The 17,408-nt window shown below is 37.3% G+C and overlaps 1 protein-coding gene across 2 annotated transcripts in view; it reads left to right on the top strand.

Moving 5' to 3' along the window:
* The first annotated feature begins 9,357 nt into the window (after positions 1 to 9,357).
* The window catches only part of SHPRH (SNF2 histone linker PHD RING helicase), an 84,233-nt gene continuing 76,182 nt past the window's right edge, over positions 9,358 to 17,408 (top strand). Inside the window, exons 1-2 of one of the 2 annotated variants that reach the window (XM_053591846.1) lie at positions 9,358 to 9,507; positions 15,942 to 16,609. In XM_053591846.1, the coding sequence (XP_053447821.1) occupies positions 15,974 to 16,609 (636 nt within the window). In that variant the 5' untranslated portion in view covers positions 9,358 to 9,507; positions 15,942 to 15,973. Of the gene's footprint in view, positions 9,508 to 9,765; positions 9,924 to 15,941; positions 16,610 to 17,408 lie in introns of those variants that run through there. The other variant, XM_053591847.1, reaches the window with a different exon arrangement.

Raw genomic sequence — 17,408 nt, 5'->3', positions numbered from 1 at the left:
CTCTTGACTGAATCCAGTATATTGTGCTCATAACCATTATTAATTATTTGTTATTTTGTGTTGTGTTGTTGTTGCCATGTCTCATACGATGTCTGTTTTCCTCTATTAACTCTATACGCCAAGAAGTCTTTAAACTACGGTTTAAAAACAAAAAAGGGGGAAATGCCGCGCCCACGGCATATAGCCGTAGTGAGGCAGTGCTGTCCGCGTTACAGAACGACGGGAAGGTGGTTTGTGCTCCCCGGAGCTTTGCCCCCAGCGCCCCCAGTATGCACAGCATCAGAAATGTTGCCTAGCATACTCAGTTACCCACTTAAGTTTAAAGATTGTGGCGTCTACTCATGTGTTTGTCATCCTGTACCAGAAGTCTGTTTGTTCTGATAAATTGTCAATATGTACTTTCCTAAGAATGAGCACAATGCACTACTAATCCAGATAGAGCACAGCCTTGTGAGCTGCTAAACTCAGTGGCACCAACAATGAGCACATAAAGATGTTTTCCCACCAGTGAGCTAAGACGATAAGCCCAAGGACATGAAATACAAATTATCTACATAAGTTACAAAGTCACTGAAACACATCCACCCACCATAAAGTCCTGTTCAGAACATCTTGTTTCACCAATTGTCACGCATAATAAAAATCAATAGGAAAAATAATACTTGTCAAGGAATTTACTCTAAATCAAAATTATAATTATCAATAACAATAAGATCAAATAGTAAATGTAAAATTAGTCAAGCATTAACATAAAGAAGATGTCAAGCTGTTCTAAAAAGATAATAAGAAACTGAGATAGGAGGAAGCGGGCAAAGTTGACTAATAACCGCCACCCTCCGGAAGCGGAACGTTAAAACATAACAATGCATGATAAATCACACTTGTAAACGCAAAGATAACCCGCACACGTAAGCAAAAAGATTGCATTATGTAAGCTCTGTAAAAATGTATAAATACCAACATGTGTACCCAATAAATTCACAACTGCATACTTCACCCGTGGTGTGCCAGACTGTCTTTCCTGCGCCGACCTCTCAACTTTCCTCGTTCCTTCTCCCTGCACTCCCTCGGACTGAAGGCCACCGACAGGGCGGTCCGTAGCAGGGGAGAAAATAGTGCTAGAGTAGTTGCGAGTGGCCCAGAATGAAATTCAAATGGACCAAGTTAAGCATTAATGAGAACAAGTAGGTAGAATCCAGGGCAAAAACACATCCTTGATCATGCTAGAGTTTAGACTTTGTCTTGAAGGAAATGGGGCGCTGTTGAGTAGTAATGCGTGGAATAATAATTTAATCAGTCGTTTCAGAAACATAACATTGGCATACGGGAAATGGAGTAGAGGAGCACCTGACTTGAGGCAGGGTGACATTCAGTGGGAATATGGACTAGAGCCATATGAACAAAGGCAGTAGCAGTAAAGACGGAAGCTCAGTGGACCGATGAGTAAGACACTAGCAATGGGAAGAGACAATTGGAGAACGAATAACGCAAGAAAACCAGCAAATATTTACTATATGGCTGCTGCATGCCAAGAACTCTACTTGTCACTTAGACAATCCCAGAGAACAAACTATTGGAACCTTCCACGTAAAATCTGAAAACCAAGAATATCCTAAGAGATTTATTCTCTATAGCTCTAGACACTGCTCCACATTCCACAAAATTTATTGTTATTTTAAGATTGTCTAGTGATATTTTCGTATTATTTCAGTGTTAGTAATACATAAGGCAATTTTTCAATGTAGCCTTTCAGGATTAATGGCAGCATAATATACTATCCTTAATATGCTGTATGAAAGGTTCCCATTTTCATACTGTTACAAAGATTTTCAATCCTGGATAAAGCATCATAGCTTCTTCTCCATCAATGTGAAAACTAATCAAAAACATCTAACAATTAAATAATATAAGGCTTATTTAAAATAAGCTGCCAGGTTTATAAAAACTTTGAGACTATAATTAACAAAACTTATAAAAAAAATTTAAATCAGGTCATGCCACACAAATGAAATTACATGAAAATTGAATGCACTGTATAGATTATTACTGTCATTGACTGGGGTGTACAAAATGAATAATTACAGTATCTGTCATGTAATTTAGTCAATAAATATGAAACATTAAGAAATGTACAAGAAATGCATATAGAAAGAGTAAAAAACTCATTTTATTTATTAAGTGCATTACTTGGCTGAAGTCTATCTGTTTAGAAAAGATAAGTATAATTTAGACAAATTTCATTTAAATTATGAGTGGACATTAAGCCAAAGCATCTGAATGTAATATTCTACACACAGATGACAGTTTGAAAGTCCACATGGCTTTTAGTAATATTTACTTAGCAACAAAACCTGGTTGCAAATGCCTACATTAACATAGTTACTAAATACTATTCAGAAGGGCAGCATGATAGGTACTGAGGAATCAGACACAATAGAAGAGCTAGCTTAGTTATTGTCAACCAGAGACAATTTTGTCCCCAGAGGATGCTTGGCAATGTCTGGGAACATTTTTGATGGTTACGACTATGGTGGGAGGTTACTTACTGGTATTTTGCTCCTCAATGCCCTACAAGGCACAAGATAGCCCCTTATTGCAAATTATCTGACCCTAAATGTCAATAATACTGACACTGAGAAATGTTGACCATGAGACATTTTAATTTCCCTACAATTCAATTTTTTCCTCTCAATTGAAAAATATAATTTCTACCTTTTGATAGAATGTCCTCCTCAGTACATAATATCCTTAAAATAAGTGTTTGTATTCCCATTAAACTTTTTAATATGTGACTCAAAGAGACAAAGGAATTGCCCAAGGATATGCAGCTAGGAAGTACCGTATCAAAGATTTTAACCTGTCTGCAAAGTCTGATTCATTCCACTAGAAGTTCAAGAAATATGCCCTTGGCTAGGAAATACTCACACTGTATTGTAGAATATATAAAAACTGTGATGAAATTTTTCATGATGTTTTTTCCCCACAAATTTGAGTCTCTCAGACAAAATTTTGTACCTGTACCTGTACCTGTACCCTTTTTCCATTTATAAGGGAAAAAAGAGCTCTAAATGATGCTGCTCCTAAGGAAAGTGCTTTGACTTGTACTTCTTCAACTCAAATCTAGCTATTGTGTATGTAGTAACCATGGGGAAGGAGGGCAACAATTCAGGCAGTCAAATCTCTTTATTATTATTTGGGGAAAATAGAAAGCTTTATGTTGCCTGAATCATCCAGAAAACTGATGCCTCTAGTACAGTATAACTTGATAATTGCCCTCCTTGCCCATTTCATTTGAACCCATTGGACAATTATTTTTTTAATCTCTTGTTTGTTCTCTCAGGTACATTTTTTTCTGATGGACAAGAGAAATGTCACTTCAAAAAATAAGTATTGTTTTCACAAAATAGAGAACCATATTCTATGGCTGAGTCATTGACAAATTAATAATTAAAATAACTACTCAAAAGTTTGAGGCAGGAGGATCACTGGAGCCCCTAAGTTTGAATCTAGCCTGGGCAACTTAGAAGACCCCCACCTCTAAAAATAACACTATTAACAATAACAATGAATATGGCTGAGAATGATTCATTTGTTATTGTTAACTGGCTGAAGGGGAAATTCCATAATAATTCCATTTCCAAATGATCAAAACTTCAAAGAAAAATTAATTCGGATGCATTATGAGGTACCATGTTCTTAGTAATTCCTATAAAGACTTTAATGCATGTATGTCTGAGTATATGAAAAATAACCTACGTTTCATTTTGAGGATTTTATTTTGTGAATAATACATTATCTCTTGATGTAGAGAGGATATTATTACTCCTATTTTATAGATGAGAAAAGTGATTCTTACAAGAGATGATTTGCTTAAGGGCCTACATGCAGTAAAAGGACAGAGCAGAGACTTAAAACAGATTTCTTCTTGTTGGAGCATTAGATGAAAGAAACTGGAGAAGTGATCAGTCTATTTGGTTTCCTAATATCTAGTTGTGCAAGCTTTGCCAGAATAGGACTAAAGTTCCATGATCATTTAAGAAGCCAATATAGCTACAAACATAACTTTCTTCCCTTATATGCTTTTTCAGAATAAAGGAGAACCCCTCTCTAACCCCAAAGAAGGATCAAAAATTGAATCCACAATTGTCTTACAGTTATAACCAATGGCAACACATATGGGCCCTAACATCCAATAAAGATTAAGCAAACTCAGTCTGTAACTGCATTTAGATTAAGAATCGTGGGAAATTTTATGATAATACGGTATAGAACAGCCTCTTCCCCAGAATTTACTACTTGTTAACCTCCATAGGTTTTAGTTGGCAGTGACATTCTTAGGCAGGTGTCTCTAAATTTGAAGGTAAATATTTTTGGGAAAATGAAGAATGCCTAAAACTTCTCATTTCTGAAAGATTTACCAAAAAAAAAAAAAGATGCATCTGCAGTCCAAACTCTTTGAACGCTTTCTTAAGACACTTCAGGCACTTTAGTCAATGCTGAAAAATTTTCTCAAAACATTTAGAATATACTTTCCAATTAAGAGTTTTATTTAATGTACTTAAGACATGATTGTTAAAGCATATATTTGTGGATTTTTTCTACTTATTTACAAGAAAACGTTGGTATTTAAAGGTATAAAATGGATTTCCAGGAATAGAGCCCCAATTTATAACACTGTGGCTACCAGAAATAAGTGTTTGATTTGTATGAGCTCGTGTTTTAACCATCCCGGAATCACTTAAGTCATCTCTGGAGATCATCTGCTCAAGTGCTTCCCAAACGTCTACAGTTATCTGAGATGCGTAGGTAGTTTGGTTAATTTTTTAAAAAAATGAACTCCCAGGGGCTTAGTCAAGATGGGAGTATTATGGCATAAGGACAATAATTAATAATTAAATACTATAATTGTACATCACTTAAATATTTACATTTATGTAAAGGCCTACTGAGTAGTTCAGAAATTTAACAGAGGTTAAAGGAAATAGAGCTTAGATCTAATTTTGTCATTGTCCCAAGAACTCAACTAAACAATACACAAATGCTAAATGTAAGAATGATGCTGCCCTTCTGGTGGATGGAAGCTTTGGAAAGGTTCTTCATTCCCTGGCAAGCATCATCTTATGCTAATACTATGATAAGTAAGCTTCCTTGAAGTTTTAGACTTATTCTAAAAGTATTATAATACTGTTTTTCTACTTAAAATTGACACAATAGTGACACTGTAAATATTCAAAGAACGTTTTCCTTGTAGATATCAAAACTGTCTAATAAATATTACTCAGGCTGGGTGTGGTGGCTCACACCTGTAATCCTAGCACTCTGGGAGGCCAAGAACGAGTGAGCCTTGGTCCTGAGTTCAAGGACCAGCCTGAGCAAGAGTGAGACCTGGTCTCTAAAAGAAACAAACACAAAAAAGAATAAATATTACTCACTCACAGTATCAATATATTTATCTAAAATATTCCTATTCCTTAATGCCCCAAGGCCATATTGACAAAATTAATCAGAAAAATATACCTTAGGGGAAAGAGTAACAGTTGGAAACAGGGGGTGGGAGGTTAGCCTATGGTACTGATTGTGTTATCTTCATTGATAACCAGTGAAACTAACAACTTTCCTTACCAGTAAATTTACCCTCAATCTTTTTCCCTTAAACTTTATTAACACCTGAAATAAATACTTAGAAATAGTGAATGCTCCGGGCGGCGCCTGTAGCTCAGTGAGTAGGGCGCCGGCCCCATATGCCGAGGGTGGCGGGTTCAAACTCAGCCCCGGCCAAACTGCAACAAAAAAAAAATAGCCAGGTGTTGTGGTGGGCGCCTGTAGTCCCAACTACTCGGGAGGCTGAGGCAAGAGAATTGCTTAAGCCCAGGAGCTGGAGGTTGCTGTGAGCTGTGTGATGCCACGGCACTCTATCAAGGGCCATAAAGTGAGACTCTGTCTCTACAAAAAAAAAAAAAAAGAAGAAATAGTGAATGCTGTGCATGACCAATACAATTTTTTCAGTTTGTAGGCTGAGCTTGCAGGAGGGGAGATCAAACTTTGGAAGTTGAAATAAATCTAACCTGCAAATCACCAAGAAAGAAAAAAATAGAAAGTGAACAATTAATCCAGGACCAGCCTTAGGAAATCTGTAAAGTACTAAATATGAAGATTTGTGTTCAGTTCCCATACCTCCTTCCCCAAATATATCCTGCTCATGTTCTAGCAAAGCCTGTGTGATTCCTGATACCATTTTGTTTGTTTGATCTAATACCACCCCCTTCAGCATAGCTCTATCACTCCTCACTCCTGCTAGCACACATTTTCCAAAACTGTCTCTTCTTCCCATTCTCTGTTAATTCTGCACATATATCACAGTGGCTTTGGACACTGTAATAATTCATTCCAGAGTGTTGACTTTGACCTAACATTTTCCATTGTTTAGGAGAAGAGAAAACAGTACCAAAACATGTTGATACTAAGAATTGGAAACAGGGAGTCATCTTTGGAAATCTTCAATCATACTGGCTGGCCACCTACTTCCTTACAAGAGAGCAGGCAAAAATAAGGAGAATACAGAATAAAATTTTAGAGTAATTTTGTTAATGATCTTTCTATTGAGGAGAAAAGAGTGCTGATCCTGAATGATCTACATTGTTGATATACACAGCTCTGTGTCCTCAAATAATTACACGTCTTGCTTCAGCTTTGCCATGCTACCTTTGTGTGATGACTAGATAATTTATTTGATAGACAATGATTTAGTAAAAAGAAACAACAAAGAAGTCACGAGGAGTTCTAGGTGCTCTTGTTCTATTAGAACTAAACTGTGACAAATTACCAAGTTTCTCTGAATCTTTGATTCCTCTTCTGTGAAATGGAAGTTTAAAAAATCTTGTATTATTGTTTTGCTCATCAAATGGAAAATAAAAATGAAATTCTTCACTGATAAATCATCAGTTATCCTCCATCTGTTCCCAGAAGAAGTTAAATTTATATTAACTCATCTATTGCCTCTCAACCAGGCCTCTTCCTTGAGAAAATCATGTAACATTCCTTTGTAAAATAGATTATCTGAGTTAGCGGTAGAGGTAAAATAAACCTGCCGTCTCCGTAAGGAAATGAATCTATAGCTTTGATTAGTGAGACTAATTCAAGGAAACATACGGTCTGACTGCCCTCATATTTAATTTCAAAAAGAAGAATTGAACTATATGAATATGAAGTGGTGCACTGGTAAGACACACCTATGTCCTTCATAGAAGGTTTTCACTTTACTTTGCCCAGATTCATCAGAGAAATCAGTTATCTATGGCAACTACAGCCTTACTTAGGCTGATGTATTTCTTAAAAATAAGACTTTAAAGTTGAAATTACTCCTTGATCCATGAGCTGCAGAATGAATGTTGTTAGTAGGCATGAAAACAATTATTAATCTCCTTGTAATTTTTCATCAGAGTGCTTGGGTAACCAGAAGCACTACCAATGAGCAGTATCATTTTGAATCTTTTTTTCTAATACATTAACAATGGGCTTAAAATATTTAAGCTTCATTGTTACATTTATAGAGCACAGGAAGAATGATTTAGAGTAATTCTTTAAGGATCCTAGGATTTTCAGAATGGTGAACGAGCACTGACTTCAAGTCTTCAGCTTAATTAGCCCTAACAAGAAAGTCAACCCATCCTTTGAAGTTTTGAAGCCAGTAATTGACTTTTCCTTCCCATTGAGGAAAGTCCTAGATGGCATGTTCTTCCAATATAAGACTGTTTCATCTATATTGAAAATGTTTAGTTTAGCCACCTTCATTAAGTATCTTAAGTAGATCTTCTGGATTGCTTGTTGCTTCACTTGGCACTTTTATGTTACAGAGATGGCTTCTTTCATTCAATTTCATGAACCAACCTCTGCTAGCTTAAAATTTTTCTTCTTCAGTTTCTGCAGCTCTCTCAGCCTTCACAGATTGAAAAAAGTTAGGGCCTTGCTCTGGATTAGGTATTAGCTTAGAAAGATTGCCCCTTACCATTTATGTGTTCAGTGGATCAGCACTTCAAAAACCCTTCAAGAACTTTTCGTTTGCATTTACAACTTGGCTAATTATTTGGCACAAGAGACCTAGCTTTCACCTTTTCTTGGCTTTTGAAATACCTTCCTCACTAAAGATTTCTAGCTTTTGATTTAAAGTGAGACATGTGACTGTTCCTTTCACTTGAACATTTTAGAGGCTACTGTGGGGTTATTAATTGGCCTAATTTCAATACTGTTGTCTCTCAGGGAAAAGGGAGTCCTTAGGAGAGAGAAAACAAGGAAACATCAGGTAGTGGAAAGGTCAGAACTCACACATTTATGGATTAATTTCACCATTTTTGTGTGGGTACACTTTATGGCACTCCCAAAACAATAAGGAAAAAGTTGGATATACTATAAAAATTTCTAAAATGTGACCCAGAGACACAAAGTGAGCACGTTATTGTAAAAATGGTGCAGACACGCTTACTGGACACAGGCTTGCCACAAACCTGTAACTTATAAAACATAATATCTGCAAAGTGGTGGGGAGAGCAAAGGGCAATAAAAAAAAGTATGCCTGTAATGTGACAGGGCTTCCTTTTTGTAAATGGCTTCTTTCAGACTATTTAAAATTTGTGATAAAGGGCTAGCCTAAGTAAGTGGACTACTCCGTGCTGTCTCGATAGCTACAATAGATGTCTTCTTAGGCAAGAACTTTCCTTAGTGCTTCGACAATCACACCTGCCTGAGACGCTCCTCCACTGCAGAAATGCTCAGCTGTTAGTCTCACTAATAATCAGCGCCCAATATTCCCCTGGTGTTACTTTACAGATTCCTCGCTCTGAAGCCACCCAGAGTTCTTTCAAAGTTATCAAGCTAAGCTTACCCCTGTGGTAAAGAGATAAGAAGAAAAGGACCAAAATATGAGGCCAGTTTCTAGCACAATACTTGTATTAACAGTTTTCCTCACATCTTAAAAAGTTACTCACAATTCCCTTGAAAGTTTTAAAACTTTTTTGAAGGAGATAAGCTTCATTCGTACCTAATTATAAGCCGCTTTCTAGAAGCAGTAAAATAGGAGAAATCGGAAAAATCTTTTCGGCCTTTCGATTAAAACCTCCCTTCGTGGGAAGCCCCGCCTCTCCCTCAGGGTTCCAGCCAATCCTACATTCTCTAGTGAGATGGGCAGAGCTATCGCGAGACTCCAACTGTTTCCACGATAGCCTCTAACTCTATGCACTTGCGCAAAAGGGACTCGCGGAGCCAGCGCCGGAGAGAGGGGGCGGGGCGCTCCGACGTGCGCGTTCACCTGACCTCACGCTCCAGCGCGCGTCTGGCTTCTAAGCGCTGTGGTTTCTGGGACCCTGGGAACCCTAACACAACCCAGTGTAAAGCGCGCGTGGCCATCTCTGGCGGATGTTCGGTGGGTGGCAAATGCGTGCCCGGGCTCTACCGGGGCAGTAGAGGGTCCAGTCCTGGTGCAGAAGATTCAAGAGGCCCTGATAATCAGCCTAGGTAGGCGCTTGGGTGAGGGAGGGTCAGGGGTCAGAGGTCGGTGAGGAAAGGCGTCTCTGGCCTCCAGAGCTGGGGAGGAAGGAGGACTCCGGTCGTCCCGGAGCCCGGGAAGCTCCAGGGCTGATAGGGAGCCACAGCGCGAGTGTCCCCCACGCCTTCCAGTCCCAGACGTGCGGACCTCTGGACCGCCACGGCTCTCCCGAGAGAAGGTGGGGGCCGTGGGAAAGGACGCGGTGCTTTCCCCCGGGGATTGAGGCCTGCGCGGTGTTTTTCAAGCGTCCACCTTGAAGCATCCGAGGGTCCATCGTCGCGCTCCAGAGCCTCGCGGTACCTTGTTTGCCCGGAGTATTAGGAACGATCCGGGGCTGAAGGTGCGGCCTCCGGGAACCGCTTTTGGTTTTATGGAAGATAACAGAGTGAGTATCCACCGTTTGCCGCAGATGTGCTTCTGGAGGCCAGAACTGGGCAGCCACCCAGTTCTTTGTGCGTGGGGTTGGTTAGCAAAAAGAGAAGGCAGAGCTTCTGAGTTAGGCTGCTTGAAAGTTCTCAGTTACCTTTGGAGTCAGATTAATTACATTCGCATTCAGAACCATCCTTGCCCGTTGTATGTTTTGACTGATAGGAAGCTGTGGTGTTACTTGATGATGGATAGTCACGGTATAATACAGTATTGTTAAATAATGGCCATTAAGCTGATGTCTTTTTCCAAGACTCTTAACGTTAGCATAAGGTAGAAATCGTAGGTTTTATGTTTTCCTACTTTTACTTAAAGAGAGGCTATAAGCGAACACACAAAATGAAATAGTTTTGAAGTCTTTACTGCTGTTTCTAATTATTCCAGTGGGCAATAGCGGGAATAGATGAAACTATAATAGAAATGAACCGTTTGGTTTATAATCAGCAGCAGTGAGCGGCATTACATTTGAGGATAAAGTTTCCTATTGAAAGTTGCTGTTACACCTCCTATTTTGCCTGACCTAAAAGAACTGGATTTATAGGATCAAAACAAATCTTTCATTAAGAGTTTAGGCTAGAAAAAGTAAAGAGAAACAGAATCTGTTGGTGAAAAGGCTACTTATAAGGGCATTTTCCTTTTTTTATTTTTGTGGTTTTTGGCCGGAGCTGGGTTTGAACCCGCCACCTCCGGCATATGGGACCTTCCAAGTTTATATAACTCACATGTTTCAGTAGATGAAAATACTCTTCACTTTGTTGGAATTATCACTATAGAAAAGGAAACGATTGTGGTAATGGTAGGCCATTAAGAGCTTTCCAGTATTCGGTAATGATTGGATTTCACTTGCATAATGCAACATCTTGGACAGCATTATGGTAGATGTATATTCCTTGTTGCCCTTGATAGCCTTGACTCAGGTCTCTATTGGATTTCTAGTAATTCAGGATTTGCATTATCTTTTAACGAAGAGATAATAATATGGAGGGAAAATATCGTCATTCATATTTTTTAGTAACTTAACAGTTTACATTTATTTTCCTACCAGTCCATCTTTGTTTTCTATTAAAAATTCAGTTGAGTCAGTTTTTGCTCCCTCATTCTGAGCCAGAAGTACTAAAGAATAGTTTGATATTACCTTCAGTCTTCTAGAATGTGAATAGGAGAAACTTCTCCAAAAAGAGATATGAGTAAATTATTGTTAGGTCCTTAAAATGAGGAAGATATCCAGGGAGTTAGAGATCTTTGTTTCACCTTGTTTTGTATATCATTTACAGCCTGGCACTGACAAGTGGGAGTAAAGCTCCAAGTAGGATACTGCCCCTGCCCAGCTTTCAAGTAGTTCAAAGTCAACACTGTAGGGGTTGGAATCAGGAGAGTGAGGCCCTAACTCAGCTTCCCTGGTTATGGAAGTCTTTCTGGAAAGATTGGAATAGTGACAGGCAGAAAAGTTTGAAAGAGCCATTCAAGTGAAAGGCTTTTTACATTTAAATGCAGGACAGAAAAAGTGTGGTCCCAGTAGAAAACTTCATCTAATCATTTTACCCAAACATTGCTATTTAAGGAGGAGGAGGAGGAAGTTGAACCCTTGAAGGTATTAATGAGGTGTGAGGAAAACCAGGTAAATACAGAATTTTACCAGTACTTGAATTACTAGCTGCCAAGTTGCATTTTGGTTATAAATGTCTTTGACCAAATATCTTTTTTGTTTCAAAAAGTTATCCCTGGGTAGAGATTAGGGAATCAAAATTAGATTTTTTTGTTACTGTTTTTTTGCAGTTGTTCAGGAATGTTTGCTCACTTGAGAACTGGACAAAGGGAGAGCCTTGCTAGAAATTCTGATAATTACTTTTCTCCAACTTATCATTATCATTGATAAATACTTTGAGGCTGTAATGTTAGAAGAATCAGCCTGAAAGCAAAGATCTGAAGGAATGTGCAAATTATAGTGGTATATGTAATTTTAAAGATACCAGATGGCTTTATCAGAGAAAAGAATAGTTGAAAGAACATGTTCAATTTCAGTAAAATATCTGTTACAAGATTATTGTAAGAAATGTAACATGTTTTACTTTTACTCACATTGCATTGATTAGCACTGGTCGTGGGACCATACTTAGTTGGGCAGCCATTTTCCAACTACTCTTTATACTTGAAAAGGAAAGAAATGGAAGTTGGTAGGCTACTGATTATCTGTAACATAGTTTCTCAAACTGGGCTGCATAGTAGTGAGTAGTAGAATTTTAGTGAGCCTGTAACGGGTACTTACAGGCTCACTAAAATTCTGGGTTATACACCTGGACATTCTGATTTTGTTGGTTGGGCATTAGAATTTTTTAAAGTTTACCAGGTGATTCTAATGTGCAGTCAGGTTTGAGAAGCCCTGATCTTTAGTACCTCATTCTGTCATATTAATGTTTTGTTATTGACAAATGTAGTTTAGAGTATTCTCAGCATGATAATGATAGCAACTACTGATTAATGAATATATGTTGAATTTCTGGTGCTATGCTATTGTGCTTAAATAAATTACTAATGCTATTATACCCACTTTAGAGATAAGATAACTGTCATGGAAAGGTTAGGTAATTATTCTAGTGGCATATGAAGAGTAAATGCCAAAGCTGGAATTAAAATCTTAAGGTTTCACACATTTTCATCTTTAAGCCGTATTACTTGCAGATGTGAGACTAGTCACTTGCTTTTGGACTAAGAGTTAATGATTCTGTTTTACCATGTTATTAATATTTTGGTTGCTGTGATATATTGTATAACCAGCCAAGTCCCCTTCCCATCCTTGCCTCTTATATTCATGCTCTTTGCCACGTGTACTTAGCAGTTCCACCCAGTAAAGAAGGGCTGTATATTTCCCCACCTCTTGACTTTGGGTCCCTGAATGTAAGTTGCTTTGGCAAGCACTTTCAAATACTTGTGTTTATGAATTAGTACTCTTACATCAATCATTGCTGTGGGAACATCGCTGGGTTACATTGCTGGTTCTAGGAGAAGGATAAGAACTACATTAAGCAGAGCCAAATTACTCTTCCAGGAACCTAACCTGAATCAGCCACACTCAGTGGGTCAGTATGTTATACAGCATGTTTGTGGCAGTAGTTATGTAATAAGCTGGTACATCCTGGTGATGTACATCCTTTATGATGCTGGTACATCATAAAGTGCCAGCAGAGAGGCCCAGTGCCAGTACTCCAGCCTGTGCTCTGGGAACTGGATGAAGATTAACACTTAGGAAATTTGGAGTTTTCTATATTTTGACTCCAAGAGAAGAGAGAGTATAAAATGTTTAAAAAGTAGTTATCCATAGCCAGGGATTGATTTTAATCCATCAACTGTACATTTATAAACCTAGCACTAGCTAAGGGAATGGAATTCTCATGATTGACCAGCACTCTTTGATTGATAGACCTTTTGCAATTATGGTTTACATTTGCACTGATATGGTACCCACTAGTCATATGGCTATTGAGAGCTTGAAGTGGGACTGCTGAGACTGAGGAGCTGAGTTTATAATAATAGTTCATTTATTTATGGTCATGCATCCCCTAATGATGATACGTTCTGAGAAATTTGTTACACAGTTTCATTGTTGTGTGAATATCTTAGCCTGTACTTAGACAAAACCAGATGGCATAGACTACTACACCCTTAGGCTGCACAGCCTGTTGCTGGTAGGCCACAAACCTATACAGCATGTCATTGTACTGAATACTGTAGGCACTGTAACGTAGTGATAAGTATTTGTGTATCTGAACATACGGCATTTCCAACAGATCCCTTGTGACCTATTTAATAAAATACAGAATCCCAAATTATAAGTGTTTTTCCTTAGCACCTGGGAAGCTGAGCGGCATCCTTATTGAACATGTGTTGGTCACTAGGGTTGATATCCGTATATCTCAGGATTCTTAACCAATTGCTTCACTCCCTCTTCTCTCTGGGTTATTTTATATTCACAACGTTTCTTCTTTCTTATTCTTTATGTAAAACATGAAGAAGCACACCATTTAGTTGCTGATTTCTTTTAATGAAAATGTAAATCAGCTTTATTAAAGTGTAATTTATATGTAATAAAATTTAACAATTTTAAATGTATAATTTGATGAATTTTAACAAATATATAGTGTACAATCGTGCCTAGAACATTTCTGTTAGCCCAAAGCTTTTTCTTCTGCTCCTTTGACTTTTCTAGAATTTCATGTAAATGGAATCCTGTAGTATGTAGTTTTTCATGTCTAGCTTACTTTACTTAGCATAATGCTTTAGAAATTTGTGTTACTATATATATTAGTTTGTTGATTACAAAATAGTATTCCATTGTATGAATTTGCCACAAATTGTTTACCCATTCACCAGTTGATGGACAGTTGGGTCCCCCCCACTCCCCCAGCTTTTGGCTTTTATTAATAAACTTGCTATTAACATTCAAGTTTATCTTTTGGGAGGGATCTTTATTTTTGTTTCTTGGGTAAATACCTAAGAGTAAATTACTATGCAGCATAGTGAGTATTTAATTTTATTAGACAAACTTTTTCAAAGGGACAGTGCTGTATTGGAGTGGTTGAGAATTCAGTTCGGGTTGCTCGATATCCACAGTCTTCTAAATTCGAATTATTCTAGTGTTTATGTAGTGGTATCTTATTGTGATTTGTGAGTTGAATTTACATTACCCTAATGACGGATGGTGGTGAAGATATTTTCACATCCTTATTTTTTCTTTGATGAAATGTCTATTCAAAATTTTTGCCTATTTTTGCATAAGATTGTTCGCCTTACTTTTGATTTGTAAGAGTCCTTTACATATTCTGCAAGCAAATCCTTCATCAGATATTTAGTTTGTTAATATTGTCTCCCATCCTTGGCTTCCATCTTTTTTCTACAACGTATCTTTTGAAGAGCCAAAATATTTAATTTTGATGAAGCTTAATTATCATTTTCTTAGTCTCTGCTTTTTGTGCACTATCTAAAATTACTTTAATCTTTTTGTCTAATCCATTTTCATTTAGATTTTTCTCCTGTTTTTTCTAGAAGTTTTATAGTTTCAGCTTTTATATTTTAGTTTATTATAAGTTAATTCTTATATATGTTATAAGGTAAATCTAAAAGGCTTGTCTTCTTTTCTGTATATGGATGTCCATTTCTTCAAGGGATATACTTTCTCCATTGCCTGCTTTTGAACTTTCAAAAGTCATTTGACCATATGTATGTAGGTGTATTACAGGACTCTTTATTTTGTTACCTTGATTGTGTCTCTCTTTACACCATTACCACATTGTTTTGATTACTTTTGACATAAATCTTGAAATTTTGTTCCTTTCTAAAATTTATTTTCACTCCCTATATCTGGGGCATTTCAATACAGATTTTAGAATCAGCTTGTTAATTTCTATGAACGAAGCCTGTTGCTATTTTAAATGCGATTATTTTGATTCTGTATATCAGTATCAAGGAATTAACATCTGGACATTCTGAGTCTTCCAGTTCGTACACCTGATACATACACTTCTGGGAAGAGAAGCTGTGTATTTTAGGCGTTTTTAATCTGTGTAAGGGTCAAGTGAATTTTTGTTAACCCTTTGGGATTATAAAACAATTGAAATTTTTGTAGTGATGACATGAATTTACTACTAAAATACATCAAATAGGCATTTCTAGGCTATTTGAGAGATTAACCTTATTGTGTTGCTTATGAAATACATTGATTTTTATTACAAGTTGTCTTTACTGAATTTATCCATTAAAGAGTAAAACCATTAGAATTGATTTGCTATATGAGATTATGGTTAATGTGTTCCTTAGTCGTATTTTAACTTAGTAAAAAATTATTCATTCCTTTTTATATATCTCCCTGAAGATTTTATGTATTTATGTATGGACTATAGAGTTTATGCTGGCTTTCTAATCTGGGAACTCTTAAGCACTAAAATCATCTCTGGGTATGCCTACTGTTGCGTTTGTCTTCTAGAGTTGACATTTACCAACCAAGAAAACTTGAAAATGAGCAGCCGACGGAAACGTGCTCCTCCAGTGAGGATAGATGAAGAAAAGCAGCAGCAGCTTCATTGGAATATGCATGAAAATAGAAGGAATGAACTTCTCACCTTAAGTGATGAGGAGTTCCCCTGCCCGGGTTCAGATGCCACTTCTGCTCATTGCATCATCCTTGAGGATAGTCCAGAGGAAGAAGTGGCTCACAGAGATAAGAGGTTTTCAGAGGCAGTGAGCATCTTAAAATCAATCGAAAAAGAAGAGTCTGTTGGTATTTTTTCCCCTTTGTCTGTAAAGTTGAATGTTTTGATTACTCCCTATCACTTCGATAATTCTTGGAAAGCCCTTCTGGGAGAATTAACTCTTCAGCTTCTTCCTGAACAGAGTTTAATTGAAAGGTTTTCTGAAAGGAGTTTTACCTTGATGAGTTCAGAGTCAAGCAATCACTTCCTGATCTACGTTCATTCAAAATGTGAAGAAGTAGAGAAAAAACAAAAAGGACTGAACAAACCAATCCATGTTTGTGATAAGAGTCTTTTAGTGGAATCATCCTTCAGTGGTGAAATGTTAGAAGATTTGGGATGGCTACAAAAGAAGAGAAGGATAAAACTTTACCAAAGACCAGAAGGAAATCACATTATCAAGGTACTCAATTTCTCAATTGTCTTTTAAACTGCTTCTATGTTGATAGTCCACTTTTAATAACTTAGGAGGAAGGGCTATAAAGTCAGCAAAAAGCCTCTCAAGTTTCAAAGTACACTCTATTTTGGGCTTTGAAAACGATAAAAAAAAAATGTATGTTATAGCGAATCATTTCCAGGCTATACTTTTTCAGGGAGATCTTCCTGATTCCTCCTGTCCATCTCTCAGTGACTTGTTTTGGTCCTCATCATCTTTCTTATTATAGCAGTCATAAAACCATTTCTCTGTTGCCTGTCTTGAGTTTTCAAATTCTTCATCTATTTTGTCTCTGGAATGCTTGGTTATGTAGTTTCATTCTATAGGGAAAAATTTTGGAATCTAATTCTTCTAATGAATGGAAATGAAATTCCATTCTTTACTGCATACAGAATTAAGTGTAATCTTTCTAATCTGGTATAAAAGTCTCTCCTTTGACAGGCCCTTGAGTCTTCCTTTATTACCCTGCTTTTTATTTTGTCTCAGAAACTGAAAACTGATTTCCTGCATCCCTTGCTGTCTGTTTTGCATCCTTGCTTTTGCACTTTTGTTCTATCTGCCAAAGTTGTTTATTTCCCTTCCCCTTTCCTGGTAATTCCTGCTCATTCTTCAGTATTCAGTTTAGAGTTTAGTTTATCCAAGGAAATGTTTTCTTCAACCTCATGGATGATGTCATACGCTTTCCCCCCAGTGTACCTGATGCATATGTTTATTTTTGCCTTGGCTACTTGTATATACTTAGTTTTAGATCTTTCCCCTTTATTAC

The sequence above is a fragment of the Nycticebus coucang genome, chromosome 5 (genome assembly GCF_027406575.1).
Source record: "Nycticebus coucang isolate mNycCou1 chromosome 5, mNycCou1.pri, whole genome shotgun sequence".
Classification (NCBI taxonomy): Eukaryota; Metazoa; Chordata; class Mammalia; order Primates; family Lorisidae; genus Nycticebus; species Nycticebus coucang.
Note: the sequence above shows the minus strand (reverse complement) of the source record. Positions and strands in the feature narration are given on the sequence as shown.